This window comes from Hibiscus syriacus, unplaced genomic scaffold (genome assembly GCF_006381635.1).
Source record: "Hibiscus syriacus cultivar Baekdansim isolate YM2019G1 unplaced genomic scaffold, ASM638163v2 tig00112343_pilon, whole genome shotgun sequence".
Lineage (NCBI taxonomy): Eukaryota > Viridiplantae > Streptophyta > Magnoliopsida > Malvales > Malvaceae > Hibiscus > Hibiscus syriacus.
This window is the reverse complement of record NW_024063306.1, coordinates 521,874-541,481: the sequence shown is the minus strand read 5'-3', so window position 1 is coordinate 541,481 and position 19,608 is coordinate 521,874. Positions and strand designations below refer to the sequence as shown.

At 35.3% G+C, this 19,608-nt stretch overlaps 2 protein-coding genes and 2 pseudogenes across 2 annotated transcripts; 2 read left to right on the top strand and 2 right to left on the bottom strand.

Moving 5' to 3' along the window:
* The first annotated feature begins 1,096 nt into the window (after positions 1-1,096).
* Positions 1,097-2,068, top strand: LOC120177996 (annotated as a pseudogene).
* Positions 2,069-8,342: 6,274 nt separating this feature from the next.
* LOC120178068 (transcription factor TCP7-like) lies at positions 8,343-19,048 on the top strand. Its single transcript, XM_039184020.1, is given in 3 exon segments — positions 8,343-8,968; positions 8,971-9,650; positions 19,037-19,048. Coding segments are annotated over 2 exon segments (771 nt in total). The 5' UTR covers positions 8,343-8,559; the 3' UTR covers positions 9,333-9,650; positions 19,037-19,048.
* LOC120178033 lies at positions 11,055-13,999 on the bottom strand (annotated as a pseudogene).
* LOC120178032 (endochitinase EP3-like) lies at positions 14,250-16,827 on the bottom strand. Its single transcript, XM_039183998.1, has 2 exons — positions 16,788-16,827; positions 14,250-14,620 (listed from the first exon to the last, which is right to left on the bottom strand). The coding sequence occupies exons 1-2, from the start codon at positions 16,825-16,827 to the stop codon at positions 14,250-14,252; spliced, it is 411 nt and encodes a 136-aa protein (XP_039039929.1).
* Positions 19,049-19,608: the final 560 nt, after the last annotated feature.

Sequence of the window (19,608 nt, the reverse complement as noted above, 5' to 3'; positions counted from 1 at the left end):
TTTTCATTTCTGATGTAGTCCAATTAGATTTTGCCATGCTTAATAAAATATTGATATTATTTTACATAAAAAAACCATATAAAACATGTGTTGATATTCATTTGTGTTGATAGAATTAAGAATTTAAATATGAAAATTAAAAGTACGAAAGTTTTTAATTTGACTATTATATAAATTAACAATGACCTAAAATATATTCTGATAAAAGAAGTTAGGGTAAAGTACACAAATGATCCCTTGATTATAGAGTATTGTTTTGTAAAATAGTCCTCCGACTATAGAACGTTTCTTTATTAAGTTCCTCGACTATTAAAAGTTACAAAATGATCATCCGACTATTCATTATGTTTCAAACTCACCCTTTTTCGTTAAAAAATTGGTAGTTGTCTAAGTTGGACGTTAACATGATGACTGAGATATGATAGTCGTTTGAGAGTTTGAGATCAGATTTTATCATATCACAGTCAGCAAGTTAACGTTCGGCTCATAATATCTTCAAATTTTTAATGGAAAATGACTAATTGGAATATAATTGATAGTGGGTGACTATTTGTAACTTTTAATAGTCGAGAAACTTAGCAAAACAACATTCTATAATCAGAGAATCATTTTATAACTTTTAATGGTTTATGAACTTAATAAAATAATATCATATAATCGAAAGACGATTTGTATACCTTACCCCACGAAATTAAGGGCTACAACTCTCACTCAACAAATATTATATATATCTTTTATTGAATAAATTTATAAATATTGTGTTGATAAAATGTTTTAATTTTTTTTTAAGAAAATGACCTCGTTAAAAACCTTTGAACCTTTTCATCAAAGTTTTTAAAATCTTAAAAATAATTTCCTTAATTTGGTAGAAATAATTTAGAGAGTTTTAGGGTTTATAAAAAAATTAGAAAAGAGATTTTAGGATTTCAAATACTTTATTCAAAATTTACATAATTTTATTTTATAAAATAAATGATTAACGTGAACAAAAACTAATTAGGACAAAATTAAAATAATTGTTGAATTCAGAAAGTAAAGAGTAAAAAATCTTCTAGAAGCTTCTAATATCAAATCTTCAGCAACCACTGCCAGGCTATCGATCTCATCCTGTTAATTAAAACCATCCCTGACTTGAAAACGATGTCGTTGGACGGGAACGTCACCGGCGGCGCAAACGTCGTTACTGTGACAAGCAAACGTCCCTGTCTCATCTTCCGACGATCCGTCTTGTCCCGAATGCACGATGGCTTCCTCGAGAATGCGAGAACACTCACTCTGATCCGGGCTCCAACTTCCATAACCCGAATCCGTTTTCCGATTCCTTTTTTTCGTCGTCGGATCCGTTCTCTTCCTTCCTCCCGCTCCTTTCGACGATGAATTCCTCGCCGTCCCCTGTTTCTGTTGACCTTCATGTCACCGGTCTATTCCGGTCAACCGGGGGCGACCTGTTCGGACTCGATCCGTTTACGTTCGTTCAGAATCATCTCGGCGATCTTCGTTCAAGTGGGGCGAACATCGAGTTCGTGATCCAGAACAATCCATCCGAGACGGGCTTTCGGCTGCCGGCAAACTTCGGGGATTATTTCATGGGTCCGGGCCTCGAGCAACTGACCCAACAGCTGGCCGAAAATGATCCGAATCGGTACGGGACCCCACCGGCTTCAAAGTCGGCTATTGATTCGCTACCGTCGGTGAAGATAACAAAGGATCTCTTGAATTCAAATTCCAATCAGTGCGCGGTTTGCATGGATGACTTCGAGGAAGGGATTGAAGGGAAGCGGATGCCCTGTGAACATCTTTATCATAAGGACTGCATATTGCCGTGGCTGGAGTTGCATAATTCGTGCCCTGTGTGCCGTTACGAGTTGCCTACGGATGATCCTGATTATGAGAGGAGGGTTCGTGGGGAACAGGGGACTAGTGGAGGTAATGCTGGTGCTGATAATGGGCAGAGGTCCGCAGGGGTTAATCGGACGGTGGAGAGGAGCTTTAGGATATCACTGCCTCGGTCATTTCAGGCTCGGGATCAGATGATAATGCCGATACCATGCAAGAAGATTTGGATTGATATCGTGAGTACTATGTTTCCTCTTTATTAATTTTAGATTTCCCAACAATGTTGACTTGTTGGGAATTTGATTTATAGTTCAATACTTCAATTTCTTACTAATGAGGCCATTTGTTCAATGATGATGAAATGAGTTACCATAGTGAACCTGGTCATCTGAGTTTTGGGTATGTTTGGTTATGTCCCTTTTGTCCATTGCTGAGTATGGCAAACTCATACAGGAGTGTGGAGAAGAAAATGAGAATGTCTGCTATGCATGACAAAGAATGCGGAAATCTCAGTGTGTCGATTGTGATGATCTTTTAGAGTCTTTGAACTTGGATTTTTTATACAAATTACATGTGTAATTTATGGGAATATGGTAGGAATTTATTATTCAAATTAATAAAATATAGACATTCTTTTCTTGGAAGTCCCAGATTGTGTCCAATGTTATGCCTGCAAGGCTTTTATTTTTTTCATTCTTATGTTTGGTTTCGGTTACTTCTAGTTTAGATGTTTTTCGAAGAATCCAACTATGTTGGTAGTCAATCTTGCAGGGTTAAGGTGGTGAGAACTAATATTTTATGTGTATCGAGTAAAGAGGTGGAAACTTTTGAATGTATCTGATACTAGTTCTTTGAGCTTAGTGAATGTAAACTCGGGTATTAAAAGATGAGGTAACTGGAGTTAGATATGTTTCCAGAAATATGTTGAAGTAGAAAGATTATAGGAGCTACTGATTTCCTTATTGAACTTAAGTAACTCGTTGAGGTGCTTCTGCTATGTAAGAGTAGAAGTTTGATTTTAAAGTTTAAAAATATTAAGAAGTGAGAGAAAAAGGGTGATAGTGAGTTTCAGAAATTTTCTAAGTAGAAATGTAAGTTCTATATATACTTCTTGGATATAAACTTGTGGCACTGACATCGAATTCAGTGGAAGAAACTCCCAGAAAGTTGTAATGTTAGGTAATTTCTGCTGGTGTTATGTTTTCTTTTATGTATCTGTCTTAATTTTGTTTCACTGTTAAGCTTTCAAAAACTTCATAGTTGCTGCGGTTTAGGTCAATTGTACTTTTTTGGTACACTATATTGTTGAGATGTTATAATAAACATCTTGATAGTTTTTTATTGTAAACTTTTTGTACTGCATGTCTTTCCTTGCATTACTTACTACCTGATTTAGATCCTGAACGATTCTTAGATCCTGTTGAGATGCCAATAACTGAACATCTGAAATATAATATGCTTGAGTTGATTTTCTTATATACCTTGTTTGCTCGATAAAATCTACATAGAGATGCACCCTTCATCCCCCAAGTTGCAACCTTATAAGAAGGTCAAAAGAAAGAAGGTTGATTCTAATGATTTCCCGTTAGTGTTTGAAATTTTAGTCGGGGCTTATGGCTTGTCGACTCATTAAGCATATTATCAGAACTACCTTCTTATGAATCTATGATGGAACTTAAATTTGCATGGTGCAGTAGTATTTTCATTCAATATATGTGTTACATATGTATATTAGCCGCCTGCATTTCCATGGACAATTTAAACATACTTCTCTTGAGCCATATTTGCACAATAGTACCCTAACTTGAATTTAATTTTTTGGAAATGCAGCAACAGCAAAACATAAGCCATCATCTATTTCTTTCATGGGCACATGGTGATCAATCAGCCTCTTTTGGAGTTGGGAAGCAGAATTGTGTAAACATGGAGAACTAACATGGTTTATGTTTCAAGCAACTAATACATCTATCTGAAATTTTCACGGCTTTGTTTGTCAATGACAGCCCTTTACTCTATCATACATTCTTTGGCCCTTCCTCGACATCCTCCCCTCTTAATCATTACTTTATGTGGTTCTAGTAAAAGGTCTGTAAGTAGAATCAATGAAGAAAAGTCATAGTTCAATTTGCTAGCTGTGCTGTTTCTATGCTGTTCTTACTTTTCCATTTTCCTTGAAATATTCATATCCAATATATACCTGGGCATATTTAGTTTTCTTTAAATTCTGCCATAGATGCCATCTCTTCATACTTGCATCTGAATACACAGCAATACAAAGTCGGAACTCATTTACCTTATCGTTGCCTGCTGCATTTGTTTCCTTCCATTCAAAATATGGCTGGAGTGGATCTATCTACATTTTACAAGGGTTCTGCTTCTTATCAATTGAATCCCAAGTGATTTTTTCAGTAATGAATCTGTGCCTGGAACCAAATCAAGATTTTCCTGTTTTGATGGAGATTTGGAGCAGTTTCCCCACTGCCTGGCAGAGCCTTGCAAGTTGCAAAGGGGGAAAGATCACATCGCATGATATATTAGGCCACCCATCAGGTAACCTTTATTAGATCTGCAAATTTGTGTATTCATGGCTTGCACATATTACTTTCTCATGTATGATCTTAGTTATATTTATGTCATGTTGGATTAAATTTCATCCTATTAGGTCCAAGATTGTGGGATATGATTTCCACGATCCTAGGGTTCTACCAAATATAAATACCCAAAAAAAAGGGCCCATCAAAAAGTTTTCTTTGACTAAGTGGTTCACAACAGGAGGGGTAAACCTAAAAATGGAAAAAAGGGATGGGTAATGGGTTATTGTTTCGGAGTATTATCCCCACACCCAAAACAGTGCGGCCAAATGATTGAGGCCACTGTAGAATGAAAATGCAAAGTGACGTGTCAACATGCAATTGGTGTTTACATAAGCATAATATCTAATCATCTACATGCATCTGATTTTCTTGGAGAGGAAGAAAAAGAGATGATTTTTGATGTTGATATAACACTTAGATGCTGCCAAATGGAATTAGTCCTTTTCATCAATGGCTCCAAAAACAGGTGGGATATGGACTCCAGCTTTACTGACATGTTCATCATTTTTTGTGGCTTAAAGTATGTTCCCTATTTCAATAACCAAAAATTATTATTACTATTATTTACAAGGTATTATCCACTTTAATGGTATAAAATTTATTAATTTTATATAAAAATATAGTCATCAATAAATTTAAGTGGATAACAAAGATTAAAACTTTATGTGTTAATATTATTTCTTTTTCCTATTTTTCAAAAAAAAAATTAACCATTCAATTGGATTCATTCAATTAGTATATTTTCATATAAAATTAAGGAGTTTTTCTATACGTGGAATATATATATATAGAGAGAGAGAGGGGGGGGGGGAAGGTTAAATATTTAGATAAAAGCTTATTTTTTTAACCTATTCGAACATTATAAGATTAATATTTAAAAACATGACATAGGTCATTCTGAATAATGGATTGTTACAAGAATTGCACTAATAAGATCAAACAGAAAAAGGGGTAATTTACACATTTAATATTAAAATTATCAGTTTTGATTTACTTTAATGGTAAACTTTTGTTTTTTCAATATCATATTTAAAGTTTAGGTTTTGTTTCATTTTAGTAAATGTTCAAAATTCAACGTTGAGGTTTTTTTTTTTAAAAAAATTAGATATTAAAATAGATCAAAACTGATAGTTTATATACTAAATGTAATAAGTTTTATCAAAATTGATAGTTTATGTACTGATAGTATTAAATGAAATAAAAATTAGATGTTAGGTATGCTTTTAAAAGAATTAAAAATTTAATTATTAAAAAATACAAAACTAGAAAGACAAATACTACAAGGGAGCATTAAGCGAAAAGACTATCGTATGGTTCTTAATAGACAAGTGATGCGGTGGTTCAGTGTGTATTGTGATAACCCGAAACACGCCTAGGATAAATAAAAATGCAACAAGCAATTTCAACCGTCGGATAGGTAGAAGTGTGGAATCACGTGGTGTCGGTCAACGGCAAGACATGCTCCGCGGAAATCATTGTCGCGAATGACAGGGGAGGGGCCTTCATCCCTCATTTCATTTGGCAATTACGTAAATAAACAAGTGGCTTGATGCCAGTTTGCAACGACTGATTTTAACTCACTGACTCACTACATTAAAGCTGATCTATCTGTCTTCTCACGCGCCTTCACTCACGTTTCTTCCTCCAATCTATTTTCTCTCTGATTAAATTGTAGTAGAATATCCTTTTTATACTATTATATTAATATTTATTTTGATTAAATTAAGATCCAATAGAATTACAATTCAAACTCGGGGCTCGTTCCTCATACTCTTAGATCGAACTATCCACTTACTACAAAGAAACTGAACGGTTTCAATCAAGGCTTGATAAAAAAACAAGTGAACAAATTATATCTCAATCTTTGAACAGGTGTTTAAATTATTTTTATCCATCGAGATGTTTAATATTATAAATATTATCAATTTATATGTTCGAAATGTCAATGATATTAATTTTTTCGTTAAATGACACTTGTCGCAATTTAGATATTCAAAAAATTAAAATTATATATATATTTTAAAGAAAACTATAAACATTTTGAAATAACCTAAAACGCTAAAAACTTTCATTTCAACCCTTAAACTCATACCAGCCATCGCTTTTTGCCGTTAACGAAGTTTCACCCGACTTCGTCTTCCCCAACGACCAAAACCCCTGTGAAATCGAGATCGATCGACGGTGAATCAACCGTTATGACATGCGAACCTTATGTGAAAATCACGATATCGACGATAACAACGACGACGTATGACTAAGAGGATGATAGGGACTACGTCAATGGTGCAAGTCGTTGTCAGAATGGATGGTGACAGCGGGTTAAGGATATGATTTGGGGGGTTCTAGGTATTTTTGTATTTTTTTACAATTTAAGAGAAATTAGAGTTTTTATAAATATAATATTTAAAAAATAAATTTCAAAATCAACTTAACAGATAAATTAATGTCATTAACGGTCTGGGTATCTAAAATGATAATATTTATAGCGTTAAACACCTAGATAAGTTAAAAAATAGTTTAGACACCTATTCGAGCAATTAAGGTATAGTTTGAACACTTATTTTTGTATTAAGCATTCAAACAATCACATTTTCTTCTTAATGTAATGCCCTACGGTAAATTTGATTAGTTTAAGTTTTAAAAACCTATATTCATAAAAGAAATGGTAGATTACGCGTTTAGTATCTAAGCTATTCGTTTTAGTACCAAAACTTTTAATTTTTTTAAAATCATACTAAAGTTTAGTTTTGTTCCATCTTAGTTTTATTGTTCAAATTTAATATTAAGTTTTGAAAAAAAATGAAATTTAAGTTTTAAAATATATCAAAATTAATAGTTTAAATACTAAACACGATAATCTTATAAGTTTCAAAACTAAATATTAGATATAATTTTAAAAATTTAAATATTAAATCAGACCTACCCTAAAAGGAAAAGTAAAAAGAAATTGTGCATAGGTCAAAAGCTGCTCAAATCCTCAATCATGACAACTAAAGTATTTGATAAATGCATTGCTTTATTTGTCACAAAAGTGATAAGATGCACATAATTTCTATTCATAGATTAAAAAAGTGTGCAGCTAATATATGCCGTGGCACATTAATGATTCGTTTGGATAAAGTATATCGTCATTCAATTTTTAATTTGATTATAAATAATAAGTTTTTTTTTAAAAGAATATAATTCAGTCAACCAAATAAAATATTATTACAAGTATATTGTCAACTATTAAATATTAAACGAAATAAAGCAATGATTTTAATTATAAAAAATTTCTATATATCATCAATTTTCATCTTAAATAATTCAACAAATTTAATCCTTTTTATTATTTTACTTATATTTTTGTATTTAGAAAAATATATTTATCATGTGTTTAGTTTACTATTGAAGTTGTAAACCTTCCTTGTAACTTGAATATTTTCTATTTTTAATAAAATTAATGACTTCTATTAAAAAAATATAATATTACCGTCAAAGAACTAAAATTGATATAATTTTTAAATATAAAGAACTATTTTTATTAAATTATTTTAAATTAAATCTAAATTAATAAAATACATAAATTTTACAATTAAAAATATTATAATATCAGTTCATATAAAAATTTTCTAGTTTGACAATTAAATGAATTATTGCAATAATAGAGTTAATTAAATAATTAAATTAATTCTTTTTTAAATAACTAACTTATAATTAAATTATCTCCATTGTATTTTACATGGTCAGATGTTAGATTCTAATTATAATTACCTTACCGGCTGATGTGGAGGCGCGTGAAATAAAACAGAGAAATTGGGGGAAAGGGGGGGGGCGGGAGAGGTATGAGCTGTGGCTCTGTTGGGGGAGGGACCCACCACCCATGTGCCCTTCCTCATGTTTCCACCAGCCACTGCCTCTCAATCATCACCATCCTCTCTCTATCTCTCTCAAAACACCTTCTTCTCTGTGAAAAATTCCGATTCCAAAATCATTTTTTTGGGTTTCTCTCCATTAATCTCTTCACCAGCAATAACCCCAAACGACAAAGACATATATATTTTTATTTCAGTGTAAAAGGAAGTGAAGGGTAAGTGAAGAAAAGAGTGTAGGTGGTGGTAGTAGTAGTAGTAGTCATACTTCTCCTGCCATGTCGAATTCAGATGGTACCGGAGGCGCTACGAACGGAGCCTTAATGGACTCTCAGAGACAGCAAACGGCGCCGTCCACCAATGGTTCGGTCCCAGTTAAGAAGCCGCCCACCAAGGACCGTCACAGCAAAGTCGATGGCCGTGGGAGGAGGATCAGGATGCCCATCATTTGTGCCGCTCGTGTCTTCCAGTTGACTCGCGAGTTGGGTCATAAATCCGACGGTCAAACCATCGAGTGGCTCTTGCGTCAGGCCGAACCTTCTATCATAGCCGCCACCGGCACCGGGACCACCCCCGCCAGCTACTCCTCCGTCTCGGTTTCCATTCGCGGCGGGGCTAATTCCGCTTCCTTGTCGTCGACAACTTCTAAGCCTCTGCTGGGTCCCACTCCTTTTATACTCGGGAAGCGCTCAGGCCCGACGACGATAACGCCGGGAAGGACGATTCTAGTGAGCTCACCGTTGGACCAGGCGGCGTGGGGTCCATCGTGGGGCCCACGGGTTCGCATACGGGTGGGTTCTGGGCTCTTCCGACGAGGCACGACTTTGGTCAAATGTGGAGCTTCGCGCCGCCACCGCCGGAAATGATGGTGCAGACGGCTGCTCAGCAACCTGCTGCCGCTGCCGCTGCGTTGTTCGTTCAGCAACAGCAAGCTATGGGAGAAGCGTCGGCAGCGAGGGTCGGCAATTATCTTCCCGGTCATCTAAATTTACTAGCCTCACTTTCCGGAGCTCCGGGAGGATCGAGTCGGAGAGAGGAGGATCCGCGTTGAATTCCGGTGGTTCGTTTTACCCGTATTCGTGTTGGGAGTATATATATGTTATAAATATTTGTGTATGGTTGTCGCTTTTGTTGTGTGTGAATGTTGAAGATGATTTCTGGAATGATGAATGTGATTCAAGTTAGGGTTTTAGAGCATTCTCGATTGTTGTAGGGTTTCGAGGGATTATGTTGAAGGAGAGGGAGAGTCAAGAATTAGGGTTTCGGTGTTTGTAATTTCGCCACCGGCTGCCTGCTGAATTTGGGGATTTGTTTTGCGGTTAGTCAAGTTTGCTAATAAAAAATTCATGAGAATGATTTTGTGCAACGAGTTGCTCATTCTTTTCTGCTTTGAAGAAGAAACCATGTAGGTCTATTTCCCATGTCGAAACTGCATTGTCGGAATTCGAATCGGTTTAACCGATACCGGGTGGCTGATGCCGACAACCCGAGATTTGCTCTATGACAGGGATGCTAATGGTGTTTGACAATTACTAGTTTCTTTGCTGCTATGGCTCATGATGTGCCCTATTTCCAACTTCCATCGTCGTCGACTTTGTCTACACGAACGGCACTGCTGCGTGAGAGATAACCGGCTCCGGCTCCTCTCTGTAAGACCCCTGTTTCGGAAAATTTGTAGCCATTTCTTAGATTTTTTTCCCAGCTTGCAAATAATGTGTTAACTATGTAAGTTGTGGATTGTTTTGGGTGCCTGTTGTGTTAATAAAAAAGACCCATCTGTTGTTCCGGGTTTCATCTGCACTTTTAGTCTGCTTCCGCTGCTAAATTATCTTTCAGCTATGCGATGCTCGGTCCGTGTTCGGTTTATCTGTTCTTTCATAACTGGCTTGCTCGGTCTAGTTCGATCACCGACGAGTATCGTATTCAATGGCATTCGGTAAGCCGGATTGGATTTGAACCTTGGATTGCAGTTGTTTCGGACTCCGTCCTTCAAAATTAGTCAGCATTAACCACTGCAGTGGATTTAACTGCACTGGTTTTCAAATACAACTCGAGGATCCGAAAATGACTGCAGTTAATTCAAAGGTGAGAAATAAAATTTCCTAAAGAGTAAATGTGTGGTGAAATCCACGCAATGCAATGGCTTATGAAGCAGGCGAGGTGGTGACTGTTTTTGTATTTTTTTCTTCTCGAACGGATCAAAATGTTGGAAGATATTGCAGTTTCCAGGGAAAGAAAAAAAAGCAAGAGGAAAAATGGTGCAAAATTGACCCAATAAGCCAATCAATCCGAATTTTATTTTGGGATCTACGACAGGTCGTAGTACAACAAACTTGTGACTTTAACCTGACTAATTTGCTCAAATAATTTTTTTTATTCAAACTCGTTACGTCAACGTGGTGAGTTTTAATAAAATATAATTCTTTTATTAAAATTTATTATGTAAGTTGACAAATTTTAATAAAAAAATATTTTATTAACTCATCGTGTGGTCGTAACTTGTTTCAAATCACTCTGTAGCAAATATAGTAAATTCTAAAATAATTTTGGTGATATCCTACTCAGCCAATTTGGGTGGTTATATCATATCTATTTGTGTTCCATTTAAGGGTACATGTCCCATATTTAATATAATTAGTTGGAAGTGGTTGTCTAGGGTCCAGAGAACAGAGTTCTAAAACAGATTTAATAGAAAAATCCCATATCTCAATGTTCGACTCGAGTAGTTAACGAACTTGATCGTCATTTTCGAGGGAAAAAAAGCTAAATCAATTCTGCATGATACCCCGTATCACAATTGTTTTCTCATAGTGTACATTGTAAATCCCTCTCATACTCGTGAAGGTTGGAAGGATAGATTTTATGGAAACGAAACAAAAGTGATCAAATCGGATGAAATACTAATCCGGGACACGGGGATTAATTTATAAATGATGAAAGTTTCTGGTTTAAGGCGGGTATTGATTATTACCGTCTGCAATCAGCACCAACAGCTTCATGGATAGATTTGAAACCATCCCTTTCCAAGCATTCAGCAAGTTCAGCCTGCCAAGAACACACCGGCACGATCACGGTACCAAACATTTTACGGAAAAATATGTTACTCGGACTCTGGCACGAGTCTCTATCGATACGGTTTAGTCTTCCATAAGTTCTGTCATGCATTTAGAATGTCATTTCTCATGTTCTATCCGAAAATGTCAGATACAGGTACTTCAAAGAACAACAGTTGAATGTGAAATCGAAGACTCGATAAGTATGTTGTCTTCGTAGGAGACGCGTATTTTCTGTCGCAATTTGCAATCTTTAACATCCTTTAGGATGTGTTAAGCAGAAAGAAAATAAATAAATTAATATAGAAACTCGAAAATTTAAACGGATAATACCTTTATTCGGGGAATTAAGGCAGGGCATTCATATGCAAATGCTGTATACAGCTGAACTAGCGTTGCTTCGGATCTTATTTTTTTGAATGCATCCTCACCACTACATTGAATGCATAATTCAAGTTAACAATGGAGGTGACGATGGTGATGACTGTGATAGTAACGTCGTTGAGATGACGAGAAGAATTGGCAACGATTAATAGGTATACGGACTTCACCTGCTAATACCACCACGATCTATTAAAGGGATATTTCCCTGCAAAGAAGTATGCATGTCAGCTTTATAAGTACGATATACTATAGAAATCAAACAGAAACTCGGACGAGTCGAGGTATCTGAATGCGTTACAAATTCGATTTGAAAATGGAGTTGCATAGAGAAGATATTAAGAAACAGCAAGAAACCGTCAAAACTCTAATAATACGGGCAGCTCGTCGAACTATGAAGCTTTCGATCCCCACATCCAAATTCAGAGTATAACCCGAGACAAACAACGTAATAACCAAATTATAATGCCCTCAAGAGTACGACCTCGGAGCATATTGGGATGTTCAATGAGGTAATGAAATATGGAAAACATATACGGTTCGTAGGAACATCGACCAAATTATAAAACATCACCCCCGATGTTTTGTATAGTAAACTTCCACTTCTGTAATTTCGAGTGTGTGGCTTTTGGAAAGGCGGAAGATATGATCATATCGAATCACTATAATCATGTTTAGAAATAGAAGAGACGGAGAATAAAAGGCCAACAGATCCAATGTATCAGAACTTTTTATACGAATAGATAACATGCCCTTGTTAGCATGTACATCGAACTTGTACATAGTCAGCAGCAGCATCTTCACTTGACTTACTCTTCCCAAGATTGACTCCTAGAATTCCAGGGCCAGCTTTGCCCCCATGTTTAGCTTCTTCATTCGAGGGTGATGAAGTACTCCAAGTCTCTAACTTCCTCTTACAATGTTGTGCACCTAATCTCTTTGCAACAACAACGATTCCTTCACTATTGAACCCACAGAGGTTGATGATAGCACTGCCCAACAAATCGAGTTAGAATAGAAAAACTTGAACACCAATCGACACGAGTCCAAGCAATCAAATCTCTAGTCAAGACCACAAGAAAGAATTGCCTTACTCATGCCTATTCCATAAAACTGGTAAGTTGATATTTCAAAGAAACAGTGGAAAAGGAGAATCAGATGTCACCCTTCTTGTCGCAGTCTAAAGAACTGCCTTGCTGATCCGACTTCCACAGTAAACCTTCAACAGTTTCGGGATTTTTATCAAAGCCAGCAGAAAGACCTACGGGGTTCGAAAACTTGCTTCCCTAAACATCTAATCCCAGAATCGGTGGATCAGGTCTCTTCTCCCTAGGAACCCAACCGCGAGCAGCAGCAGCAACAGCTAGCGCATGAGCTTTCTCAGCATCCAAAAGTGCAAAGAAGGGGTTTACAAGTTTAGTCGCCGAGAAGAGCCAACCACTGCCAAATTCCAACGTCATATAAGTTTGTCCCAAATGGATATAAGATGAGGATTCATTCAAGAATAAGGCATTTCTATCAGCACATCCATTAAATTTTAAACCAAAACATATAAAAGACATATGACAGTTAAGATTTTGTGTCCTTCAATGATAGCAATAACTTAAGACTAAAAAACGACAGAGATGAAAATAAAGAAAACGAGCAAATTCTCCATCGACCATGTTACTGTTATTGAAAAGACAAAAAGCTCTGCTACTCCTTACAGTCAATTTCGTCATATAACTCGCAAAGGGGTGCCCATTGAAGTGACTCGTTCATCTTCCAATTTATTTTTCAGATCAGAGTTCGAACAATTTTCAAAATCCAACAAAAGGAAGACCAAGAGGAAATTCTAGATAGGCCACTTAATCCAAAAAGGGGAAACCCTCCTCATTCACAGAATGAAACAAAGAAGAGATTTTTCATTGGGATGTACAAAATAAGTACCAGAAAGTTGCTTCATCAACAGTACTAACATAAGCTCCTCCTGCCATAATCAACAGTGCTTAAAATATTGAAAAGGATGAACAAAATCCTATAAAGCCTTTAAACATATCTCATGAAAGGAACTTACTTTCTTTGAAGAATGGAGGATTTTAGGAGCAGAAGTAGCAGCAGAAGAGCAATGTCGAGAGGGTCCAATGGAAGTTGAAACAACCCTTTGGCGCAAGAGATCCTTAAGCAACTTCCCAGCTGTCCGTATTTCCATGAAAATCAAATTAAATTGATTTCACAATACTTGAAACGCAAATTGCAGAGATGGGGACAAAGGGGAAAGGGGAAAACAAAAGAAAGAACGAAACTTTATGTGTTTTCCCCCTCTTTTTGTAATGAAAGGTTGAAAAAGAGAGGTGTAGAGCAGTAGAATGGCATATAAACACCAATCAATTATTAACTTAAAACATAGCATGGCAAATGTTAAAAAGTACATAAGTTTCCCTTTATTCTTTAGCAGGTCTCTTAAAAGAAACCTTGTAGTAGCAAATTTATTCAAAAGCTACAACAACAGGATCTGTAGCCTTCTATATCTCCTACATAGAGCTGAAAGTAACTCAAAAACTCTTACAAGACAGGTTGGGTCCAGGATCGACACCGAATCTTTTAAAATAATTGGTGTAAAACTGAATTCGACGTTTAACCCTCTGTTGTGCTTCTCCACCAACCCCACATTCAAGTTGGCCATTGATGGCTTTGGTCGTCGCTCCGAACCCTTGGCCGATGATGGGACGAAACGCGTTCATCCAGTACCATAACGAAGCCTTAAACGAGACAACAGTGTCTGTGGCCACTATTTCAGGGTTTTTCAATAAGTCCAGCTTGAGAGCATTCCCTGCTTTCCCGTAGTTAATGTTCCCTGTAAGCTGAATCGGTCCTCGTCCATAGTAGGACTTCCCTGGAGCACATGGAAACTCTGAACAGAAGTCTGCAAAAATAGAAATATATACAAATAGAAAAGAATTAGAAGTTACAGATTAGTATCGGATATAGATACAGTGATACATGTATGATAACTTTCACTAAATCGAATCAAAGTCTTCGTAACATATAGTGATGTCACGAAGGAGTGACTTAGACATTATAGAGAGTCCAGAAGTCAATCTTCGATCTCTTTTATTGCAAGCCTAAAATCACCCCTATAACGCATCATCGATGCAATACTTTACGTTAGGGATAAATTTATAAAAATTTAACGGAAGATGAAGATGACGATGAAGAAAGAATACGAGGAGGAAGCTGGTGGGAGTAATCGGCTCCTGGGTTTTATGTTTTGGAGTAATAAGTATATTATTTTAACTATTTTAAAATATTAATTTATTCGAATCAAATCGGGTAGGTTGAATACAACCAATATCTTTTTATTCTCATTTTTACTACCATAATCTTAAGCATAATAAACAAAACATTTTGAATACAATTAACAAACACGGGGTTTTCTCTAGTCGTTGGGGCGTTGTTTAGAACCAACTTGGTCCGGTTCGAGACTCCCTGGTGCCCAGATTTTCTTTGTTTCATTTTCCCTTTAATTAGGTTAAATTAATTTAAAATGATGATCAATTTGAAAGAATATATAAATATCAATGATGAAATGTGTAATTGTACCAGTTTTATTAATTGTCACATCATCACTTCCTTTAAATGTGAACGGAGTGATCTGATTAAATTTATTTAAATAATTAAGTGGTCTCATTGACAAGAATTCAAAAATGATAGTCGAAATAAAAATGGGTTATAGTTTACCAAAAAAAATCAAATAGTTTTGTCACGACAACTTAATTTAAAGTTAAAAATGATAAAGAATAGATTATGTCCAATAAAAATACTATATTTCATATAACATTTTCATACGTAATATATGTAATTGAAAATATTATAAAAAATATAATATTTTAGTTAAGTGAAATTTAATTTAAAATTCAGGTAGATCTGTTACATGACAATAACTTAATAGATGTAATTAAAAATTATTATTAAAAAATAACACTTTTAGTTAAGTGCAATTTAAAATATTATTTTTTTAAATTAACATTTTAGATTACGTCCAATCCAAAATATTATATTTTATATAACATTTTCAGTTACATTTATCCCCGATAATTCTTTAACCTTATATTAATATGCCATTCTTAAGATATTCTCAAAAATATTTGGGTAAAATACACATTTAGTATCTAAACTATTAGTTTTGATTTGTCTTATTACCTGAACTTTCAATTTTCTTCAAAATCATACCTAACGTTTAGTTTTTGTTTCATTTTAGTACCCATCGTTAAAAACTTAACACATTTAGTACATAATCTATCAATTTTTGTCTGTTTTAGTACCTAAACTTTCAATTTTTTTCAAAAGTTAACATTAAATTTTGAACGGAGGTGCTAAAATGAAATAAAACTAAACTTTAGATATGATTTTGAAAAATATTGAAAGTTTATGTACTAAAATGAACCAAAACTAATAATTTAGGTACTAAAATGAACCAAAACTGATAGTTTAGGTACTAGACGTGCAATTTACCCAACATTCTTTCTTTTCTCTATTTTATATGAGAAAAAATAGAAAATTTTCGAAAATTGTATTATTTTAAAAATAGTGTCAAGATTAAAATATATAAATATATATATAGATGATTAAGTTTTTTTTTTGGTTGGGTTATGGGCCAAAAATCCAAACCCAAATCTGTTAAATTATATTTTTTATTTTATATTAATTAATCTATTCAAAAACATGATAAAAAACCATAACAATCAAATTTTCAGAAAAATATTATTTATAAATTCTTTTATATTAGTCAATGTGATCAGTATACATTAATTTATTTTTTATAAAAAATTTATTTTTTAAGATTATAATCTTATTATATTTTCTCTTAATTCATTCAATAAAATTAACCGAGTTAAAATCATAATAATATTGTATACATATTAAATTGAAGATTGAACACTACAAAAATACAAATAGATGTATTAATGCCTAATATTTCGAGTAATATCTAAAAGACCAAATTAAAAAACAATTAGTTGATAGGTTAAACATCGATTGATAAGTTAGAAGAATATGAAGGTGCGAGGTTCTGCTGGGAAAGCATGTGTTACGATTATCATCTTCAACCTTCCAGAGCTGCTTCTTCATCATGGTCTTTGGCTTTTCTTTGATAAATTTGATGAGGTGGTTGATTCCTTCATCCCTAATAAAAGAAGTAAGGGTGGTAGCATGTTTGGTTTTGTTCACTTCACCAGATTGTGCAGACGGATCGAGGATTCAAGGGAGCAAAGTTAGAGTTTTCATGGCAAGATTTAAACCTCGTGAAGCTTTATGGAAAAAGAAGTGTTCCGTTTCAAATCCAGCTGTACCCATGAGTAGAATGGAGAGTGCAAATCCTATTGAGGCCCCCATTGTTGGTGTTATTGACGAGGATATACTATCTACCCTTAAAGATAGTTTGGTAGGTTGGTGCAGAAAATTTATCAAAATGAAGGAGATGGCTGCTATCATGCACAAAGAAGGCATATTGTGTCCGAGAATTATGAGATTAAGCGGTTTAGCAATTCTAATTGTATTTGAAGATGAAGATAGTATGAATTTTACTCTAAACAATCAGTTTGAGGCGCTTCAAACCTGCTTCGACAAAGTGAAAGTGTGGTCGGAAAATGTTAGGTGCAGCAGTAGACGAGTATGGTTATCTTGTAAAGGAATCCCACCGTTTGTGTGGAGTCCTTCAACTTTCAGAAACATTGCAGGAAAATGGGGTGAGCTCATTTCTATAGAGGAATGAACTTTGTGTCCTGGCTCGATTGATAGGGCGTTGTTTCAAGTTATCACAAACCATCAATCTCGAGTGGAAGAATATGTAGAATTGAGAGTTGGGGATGTCTTTTACTGTTTTTGTGTAAGAGGCTATTGCTTACCCGGTTTCTATGGTGGATGAGTTCCATGGTGGCTCGTCAGATTATTCTACCGAGTTGGAGTTAGGTGCAGGATTGCTTTCCTGTGTTAATATTATATCCACTCATATGGAGGATGTTCATCAGGAGTGTCGTGAGCTAAAAGTCGGCTTCGAAGAGGTATGGTCTATGGAGTTAGATTCCAAGGCAGCTAGTTATGGGGCAGCAGAGCGTGTTGCTTTGTGCCAAAGTAACGGCAATTCTTATGTGGAGGAGGAATCTTTGCACGTGGTTCCTATTGAGGATGTAAGTGCTTGTGATCATTTAAAGGTGGCCTTGTCGCATTATGTAGTGCCCTTGAACATGGTGGCGCATGATGACTCCTGTCAGAGGAGCGACGTTTCAAATGTGGTGGCTGATTATAATATTGTGCATGTGGGCTCAACAATGCCGTTGGATGCTGGTCACGTAGTTAATGCTCTTGATGGCCCTCTATCGCCTTTGGATAGGACGATTTGCAAGGGGATTGTCGTTAGTCCGAATGTAGGTTCAGCTTCCTTTCGAAATGCGGATGAGGGGTCTATATCGATGTCTCCTGTTGGGCGCGATCTTTGGGAGCCGTTGGTAATGCCGTATCGGTTATTTACCAAAAAGTTGAAGCTGAAGAAATTTGGATCTATGTTGGACATTTAGGGCAAAGTTCTATCTAAAGCTGAGAGAAGGAGAAGAGATCTTGCGCTGAAGAAACTCAATTTGAAGAAATCGGATCTTTTATTATCCAAATTATCAAGGACATCTATCTTAGATTCTGTTTTAAAACAAAGGTGGGCTGAAGCTTTTATTGAAGCGCAGGAGGCAGTGTATTTAGATAGGCAACTTGAACTTATGGTTGGTAGTCCAGATTCTATGGTTCTCTAGAAGCTTTCGTCGTTAGTTATGCGTTGACGTTAGTGAGTGCATTGTCGGGATTGTTTTGATGATTGTTATCGGTCTGTGAGAGCAACTTCGTTTGTGTTCGTTGGGCTGCGGGGATCTGGTTAAATTTCTCTTGTATGTATTTTGTTCCGATTTTAGTTTGTGAGGTAGAGAGCCTAGGACCATATCGGGTTCCTTACTTGAGAAGGCGAATGGAATGCTTTTTGAATGATCCTTGATGATATATTCTAGGTTTATAAGATGTTATGGTGGAATTATCATACAGTAAGTTCGGATTATGTCCTTGAGGATCTACGTGTTTGATGTTTTGGAGTCAGACAGTTCTGGTTTGCTCATTCCTATAGAGGCTTGTGGGATGGGCTGGTATTTATGTCAACTGAATTTTGTGGTTGTGTGTGTTGTTATGTTGTTAGTCATTTTTTATAGTCTCATGTATCTCTGAAACTAGTGGTTCTCAGGAGTTAGTCTCCGCCTTTATGTCCTTTTCACCTCATGGTTCACTCTTTTTCCTCTAATAGGTTTAGGGAGGTTTTTTTAATGAGATCCATGGGGTGGTGTACCTTGTATCCTTATCGATACAAAATACCCATTTTTCAAAAAAAAAAGAATTAGGGTAAATTATTAATTTAGTACCTAAACTTTTAATTTTTTGAAAACCATGCCTATTGTTTTGTTTCATTTTAGTACCAACCGTTAAAAACTTAACTCGTTTAGTACCCAAGCTATCAGTTTTGGCCCGTTTTAGTACCGAAACTTTCAATTTGTTTCAAAACTTAACGTTAAATTTTTAACAAGTGTACTAAAATGAAACAAAAACTAAACATTAGGTGTAGTTTTGAAAAAAATTAAAAGTTAAGGTACTAAAATAGATCAAGATTATTAATTTAGGTATTAGATGTGTAGTTTACCCAAGTATTTAATATCGTTTATTTAAAATTTCGAGTTTAAATCTTATAAATAAAAAGAAGAAAAAAATACTTTGACGATTGAGAGAACTTTACCCAATTTAGGGGCTAACTCCCACCGTTTATCATGATTCCAAAATTAAACCAAATAAAGAGAATTGGAATCAAGAAAGGACTAGGAAAGGTATTAA